Genomic DNA, 7321 nt, shown 5'->3' on the forward strand with positions numbered 1-7321 from the left:
GGAGCAGTGATAAGACAGACAAGGCTCTGCCCTAAAGGAGCTTATTCTCCAGCTGGAGGAAGACAACACGTGCATGTGTACACGGAACAGTGGCCAGAGGAGTGGCAGGGACCTCATCATGTGAGGCCTTTAGATTTTATTTTAAGATAGGTTCTGTTGGAAATTGTGAGCAGTGACATGCCCAGACCTACCTTTAAAAAAAGTTCTTGTAGGGGGCGCCTGGCTGGCTCAGTGGGTAGAGCATGTGACTTTTTAGAAATTTATTTATTTGTTTGTTTGTTTATTTATTTAAGTAATCTCCACACCCATCACGGGGCTTGAACTCAAGACCCCGAGATCAAGAGTTGTATGTTCTTTCTACTGAGCCAGCCGAGCGCCCTGAGCATGTGACTCTTGATCTGGGGGTTGTGAGTTCAAGCCCCAGGTGGGCATAGAGCCTACTTAAAAACAAAACAAAACTTTCCCTAGCTCTCGTGCTGGGACCAGAAGTCATGGGTGGGGGTGCAGGAGGGGGGTGGGAAGCTTAGGAGGCTGCGCCCTAATCCAGACAAAGAGGGGTGGCGACTTGGTCTAGAGAGGTAGTGACGGAGTAATCTGGATAATATCTGCCCCTCCTCCCCCCTTCGCCGGTTGAGAATCCCTGGACTGGAAGAGCCCAAAGACGCAGCTGCAAAGGGAGTTGGAGGCCCTCAAGGAAGAGGGTGGGCCTGTGGCTGCACATCCAGCTTTGTAACAGCAGGTGTCGCCCCATCATCAGACTGGAGGGCACATTGTCCGGGCCAGCTGGGAGGGTAGGCAACAGCTGGGCAAGAAGCCAGAGTCCTGAGCCGGCCACCCAGTGGGGTCCATGTTTCCAGAAGCCAAACTTCATTCTAACCAACACCCCCTTCGTCCCGATAATGACTACATGTATATATGTGTGTGTATATATATATATATTTTTTTTTTATTTTTTTTATTTTTTAGTACTCTACACCCAGCATGGGGCTCGAACTCACAATCCTGAGATCAAGAGTCACCTGCTCTCTGACAGAGCCAGCCAGGCGCCCCATGACTATGTATATTTTCATATGCACCACACACCACCTCTGTTCCTCTCATACCAGACCAGAGAGATGGATACGACTTTTCCTGCCATTTTGCAGATGAGGAAAGAGGCGGAGCCCAAATCCAAACCCCAGGCAGCGTGAATACACACCTGTAAGCCACGGCATCATGACCCTGAGCCATGTGGCTGGCACTGTGTTCACATTTTTTCAATGGGCAAATGGTTTTACGAGGAACCAGCCTAGGGCCTGACAGTGTGCAGAGGGTGTGTGGGGCTAAACAGGTGAGCAGGGCCCTCATTGAGATGGAACTCACAGGTGGAGGAAAGAGCTCAATTAGTCTTTCTACCCACAATCCTGTGAGGCACTATCCCATTTTACAGATGTGGAAACCAGGGGCTCAGGTAGGGAAAGCAACTGGCCCAAGGTCACACAGCTAGCAAGTGGCAGAACCAGGGTTGAAATTAAGGTAGTTTGACTTCAGAGCTTTGCCTACCGTCCATACTGAAGGAACTCAACAAAATTCTGTTAAGGGAATGAATCAATAAATAAATGAAAGACTTTATTGAACCAGTGAGTTAAAGTGTGAGTAAGTGAATGTGTTTCCAGCTTGGCAGACATGCTTCATCAGGACTGTATCCCCAGTGCCTTAAAATGTCTATACATGGGGTTCCTGGGTGGCTCAGTTGGTTAAGCGACTGCCTTCGGCTCAGGTCATGATCCTGGAGTCCCGGGATCGAGTCCCACGTCGGGCTCCCTGCTCAGCAGGGAGTCTGCCTCTCTCTCTGACCCTCCCCCCTCTCATGCTCTCTATCTCATTCTCTCTCTCAAATAAATAAATAAATAAATCTTTAAAAAAAAAATGTCTATACATGATAGCATGTGGTCAAGAATTGTGTGAGAAGGAGGGGAGATGGGCGCCTGGGTGGCTCAGTCAGTTGAGCATCCGGCTCTTGGTTGCGGCTCAGGTCATGATCTCAGGGTTGTGAGACCAAGCTCCAGATCTGCTTTCAGCAGGGAGTCTGCTTGGGATTCTCTCTCCCTCTCCCTCTGCCTCTCTCCGTCTCATTCTCTCTCTCTCTCTCTCTCCCCTGCAAAATAAATAAATAAGTCTATTTTTTTAAGATTTTTTTAATTTGAGAGAGAGAGAGTGCACACGAGTGGGGGGAGGGGCAGAGGAAGAGGGAGAAGCAGACTCCTCACTGAGCAGGGAGCCCGATGAAGGACTCGATCCCAGGACCCTGAGATCAGGACCCAAGCTGAAGGCAGACACAACCGACTGAGCCACCAGGTGCCCCTAAATAAATCTTTAAAAAAATAAATAAATAAATTACATTTTTAAAAAAGGAGGGGAGGGAGGGAAGGACAAGGAAGGATGGAAGGAAGGTACAGATTTGCTGTCTTGTCCTCTCCTCTGGGGCTCCTAGGGCCCGCAGCCCTGCTTTGTGCCCAGAGGTCTCACACCCGGTCTAGTAGCCCCCAGACTCCCATGAAAGATTGTCCCCGGGTCCCGGCTGTGGAGGGCCTCAGAGCTGGGGACCGGCCCAGCTGTGCTGACTGTAAATATCACTCCCCACTCTGCGCAGAGCCTCCTGCCTTGGGCACCATCCCTGCAGACTTCAGGCACCATGCCCCTCAGGACCCTCTGCTGTCTGAGGGCAGCGCCCCATGGGTAGAAGCTTGGCTTTCCTTGTTCAGAAAACAAGCACAGTTTTAACAAGAGTTTAGCATTTATTAAGCTTATACTAAAACACCATCTCTCTCTGGTTCCTCATAGGAGCCCTGGGAGGGTGGTGCCTGATCTTTGTTTATGGGATGAAGGAAACTAAAGCTTCCGGAGGCTTCTCTCCCCCCACCTCCACCTCCAGGGCCCAGACGGGATCGTCTGAGACGGCCAGGGGACCTTGTAGCTCTGCCTACCTGCTTTTGATGGAGAGGAGACAGCAGCCACCAGGGCTCTCCTGCCCCTCCAGCCTGAGTCTTGGCCTCGAGGGAGCCACGGTGTGCGTGAAGCTGGAGATGTTGGGATCCAAATCTAAACGAAGTCACAGGAGCTGAGCCCTACTGGGCATTTTCAGAGCATGGCATACGTGAGCTCCAGTCAGCTACCACGTGCCAAGCCCTTTACACGCATCACAAAACAACCCTGGCAATGGATTCCATCAGCACCACTTACAGATGGGCCAGCTGAGGCACAGAGGGGTTATGTTATTTACTCAGCATCGCACAGCTCAGAAGCAGCAGAGAGAGCCAAGATTCGAACCCAGGGGTATAGCTCCAGAGTCTGTGCTGACCCTCCACTATTTACTGAGGCTTGCTAGCTTTTCAAAACATCCTACAAACACGCACTTAGCTCCCTTCCCATGCCAGGCTTGGGAGCAAGAGGGCAGAATAAGGCATCTTCCGCTACTGCAGAACTAGGATCGGAGGAGACTGGGGAGGAAGGGGGGTTGGGGGGCACACTGTGGGAGAAGGGAGTTACCTCTGGGCCATGGAAAGGTGGCCATGGGCATGAGGGGGGTTGGTCTGGAAGACATGCCCCGGCCTGAGGTTCTGGAGGCCCAGGTCTTCATCTCACCTCTGCCACCAACTTCTGTGTGACCCTGGGCAAGGCTCTAGCACTCCCTGGGCCTCAGTTTCCCCACCACACCAAGAGGAGTTTGGAGTGACTCCCCAAGGGGACAGGGCTGGCCAAACAAGTGGGTGGGCCTCAGGGTCTGCCCTCACCCTCAGGCAAGCGGCCCTATCATCTGAGTTTCAGTTTCTTTTGAACAAAAAGTTTGGGCCTAGGCTTCTTTGGACTTGTCTGTGCCCCTGAGCTGGTAGCTCTAGAAGGCTTTCTGGAAGAGGCGGCTTTGGACCTGAATGAGAGGGAACTTTCTAGGTCCTTGGCACCCTTCGGGGGTCTGTGGCATCCTGTGACCTGGACCTACTCTCAGGTCTCCAGCCCTGGAAGGCTGCATCTTTTCAACTTCCCCTGCCCTCCTGCCCAGGCCCCCTGCAAAAACTATATAAAATGTACAAGTTTGCATTCCCTGTACAGGATGCCAGGATAGGGGCAGGGGAGTTCACTTAACCCTCGGATGGTGTTGTGGGGGGAGGGGGAGGAGGAGGGATTGATTGGGCTTTCTAGACTCAGCAGAGAACTTTCTAGAGTCATAGACAAGGATTCAAATCCCAGCCATGCCACGTCCAAGCTGGGTGACCTTGGGCCAGTTGTTTGACCTCTCTGAACCTCCTTGGTACCTATCTTGCAGAATTATTGTGGGGATGAGCAGTATGCTTGGCACACACTAGGCGCTCGATGAAGGGGCTGCTAAAATTATTCCTCACGGGGTGGGGGTGGGGGTGGGGCGCAGGGCCGGCAGCCAGGCCTATATTTAGCCTGGAAAGGGTGGGGGGCCCCGGGGAGACAAAGCGCCAGAGCCAGCCCAGGCGCCCAGGGGGCGGAGCCGATGAAAGAGGGCCTGCCGTCCCCATCTCCCCGCCCTCCTCCTCCTCCTCAGGGTCACCTTGGTGGGAGGACTCTCTCAGACACAGCTTCTGCTCTGTCCCCTACGAAATCTTCATCTCCCCAAACCTCGGTCTGGGGAGAGAGCTGCTGGGGCCGGCGGGTGGGTGTATTGGGCCCCACCGACCATGAGGGGGTAGCTGCCCCTTTTCCAAGCCCGGGGCTGCCCGCTGCCCAGCCCCGCCCCCTTCGCGACCCAGGGTGTCGGGAAGCCAAGGTGAGCCTGACCCTGGGTGGGGGTCGAGGGAGACGGGGAAGCTGGCCCGGCTCCACCCCCAAGCCCCGCGCCGATGAGTTTCGGGGCTGCAAATAGCCCAGTGGAATCAGTGAGTCACAGAGGCTGGAAATACCGCACCCCCTCTTCCCTCTCCTCCCCTCCTCCCGCCTGCAGCCCGCGCTGTGCTGGGGAGCGCCTGGCGCTCGGGTTTCAGTGGCGCCTCGTGGTGTTGCGGGTGGGGTGGGGTCCCTCCAGAGCGCACCCAGACTCCCCGAACCAGCCAGCCCTCCAGCCAGGGTCCAGCCCTGCCCTGCCGCTGGGTCTGTGCGACCCTGAGCCAGTCACTCCGCCAGTCTAGCCCTCACACAAGCTGGGCTTCAAGAGGGCAGGTGACTCAGGACAGCTGGCCTGCCTTTGGTGTCCCTGTGCCTGGGACAGTGCCTGGCAGTTGGGAGAGAAGGCACTGCAAGGTTTTTCAGGGACATGATTCTGGGGTTCCTGCTCAGGTGGGTCTGGGAGCCGAGGGAGGAGGCCAAAGGACACCCACGTTTCTGTGAGGTCCTTGAAATGTACTTGAGTTGCCACCCCTGGCCCCAAATCTCAAGGAAGGCATGTCAGTTTATTCTGGGCTTTCTCCCCCTGGCTGCCTCCAGCCCCATCCCAAGTTTGAGAACTTGGGCAGGTGATCTCCAGAAGTCTGTGATTCCGTTGTTTATTGTGTGTGCAGGGTACAATGCTAGGGTCTTCCCATGCCCCCTTCCACCACCCTCCCCCAGCCGTCCCCCAAGGGCCCCAGAATGGCAGGGGTTAGAGGCCACCCTAGACAACACTGACCCAAGAGGTGCAGAAGGGAGAAGCTGGCCTCGCCTCCTGCCCCCAGAGGGCCTCAACTACTGTGAACCACCCCGTCCCCCCCACCACTGCTTCTGTATTTTGGAGACAGAGCCAGTGTCACTGGGGTTATCTGAGGCTCCCTAGGATGAAGGATGACCTCCCTGGAGGTCCCCTGCCCTGGACAGGAGACTAGGAGGGAACTGGGTTGGGGGCTCTTCCTACAATCCGGCACTCTCCAGCTTGAAGATGTGGGGCAGGATGCAGAGGTCACAAGAGGCAGAAGGAGGGGCACTACTCCCCAGTGCTCAGAGGGGAGGGGGTCAGTTTGAGAGCAGCTTTCACAGCCTGGGTTCAAATCCAGCCTTTAATGAATGAGCCAGGCTTTCAACTGCTCAGTTTCCCCATTGATAAAAATAGAGATTGTAAAATCTGATTTTCGAATATGCTGAATTCAGCCTCAGCTAATGGTATTGTTCAGTATTTGAAGGACGTGACTATGGGCACGTGTGTGTGGTATATACACACACCAAGCCTATAGATTCATCGATTAAAGAGGGGCAAGGATGGGGGAGGTGACTGGCCACAGGGGAAGGTTGACAAGAAGCTGGGGTCCAACCTTGAAGACCCAAGGCCCCATCCATGCTGTCTCTCCCACCTCAGCTGGGTGACCTGTCTGCAGGGGAGGCAGCCGCAGGAGCCCCAGTCTCAGGGTGGGAGGAAGGACCAGCCCCACCCCTCAGCGAGGCCTTGCCTGGGGACACAAGCGGCGGGGGTGGGCAGGGGTGCTCTACAGTTTATCACGAACCAGGTGTATTGGAAGAACCCCATCTATATACAGACATTGTGTGGCCCAGCCCCGGCCCAGCAGGCTGGTGGGGGCACCAGGTAGGCAGGCAGCCTGGCTCTGGGCTTGGGGCTTGGGGCTTGGGGCGTGGCAGAGGAGAGGTTCCCCGCCGGGGCTGTCCCCTCTGGCTTCCCTGTGCAGTTCCACTTGGATCAGCACCTCTACCTCCCCCCCGCTCCCCTCGGTCAAGGGGGTCCCAGGTCCCTGTCCCCTCCGCCCCTGCCCTGCAGAGACTCCAGAGATCAAAGGATTTGTCCGTCTGTCTGTCTTGCAGATTATTTGCCTGGAGGTCCTGCCTGTCCCAGTCCCCCTTTCCCCAAAGTGGGTTCTCCGGGAGCTTCCTTTCCCATCTCAATCCCTTTATCCTGGATTCAGTGAAAGAGGCCACATCTGGAATCTGGGGGCCGTAGGTGAGGCAAAAGTTTCCCTGGCCTGCCCTGGGGAGCAGAAGGCCTCAGTTTAGGGGGGGGATGAGCCACCTCAGGGCCTGGGAAGTGCTGCAAGCTGTCATGAGGGGTGAGGCAAACTTCTCTGGCAGGCCAGTGTGGGGAGAAGGGGGGAGCAGGAGGGGACAGGGACGGGGAGGCCCTCAGATTTTGATCTCTGTCCGGAAGGTCTGCTGGCCGTGCTCCGTGTGCAGGTGGCGCCGGGCCCGGACGGTGAGGCTGCCGTCCTCCCTCAGGGCGGAGGTCACCGAGGTGGGATCCACGTCCTCGGGCAGCTGGCACTTGTGAGCGAAGGTGTTCATGACCGTTCCGTCAGCTGCCAGCTGGGGAGGGGTGATGGGTCAGCGCAGGGTGCCCCACCCCGCCCCGTCCCGCTCGGGTCAAGCCGCAGTCCCTTCTCCCTCGTGTCACGCCAGCCAGGCC

The 7321-nt window shown here is 56.0% G+C and overlaps 1 protein-coding gene across 1 annotated transcript in view; it reads right to left on the reverse strand.

The window, feature by feature from the left end:
- Positions 1-5472: 5472 nt before the first annotated feature.
- HSPB7 (heat shock protein family B (small) member 7) overlaps positions 5473-7321 on the reverse strand; it is a 3712-nt gene continuing 1863 nt past the window's right edge. The window contains exon 3 of the mRNA XM_006745955.3: positions 5473-7221. Coding sequence (XP_006746018.1) covers positions 7042-7221 — 180 coding nt within the window. The 3' untranslated portion in view covers positions 5473-7041. The remainder of the gene's footprint in view (positions 7222-7321) is intronic.

This window comes from Leptonychotes weddellii, chromosome 4 (assembly GCF_054177405.1).
Source record: "Leptonychotes weddellii isolate Sample4059 chromosome 4, ASM5417740v2, whole genome shotgun sequence".
NCBI lineage: Eukaryota > Metazoa > Chordata > Mammalia > Carnivora > Phocidae > Leptonychotes > Leptonychotes weddellii.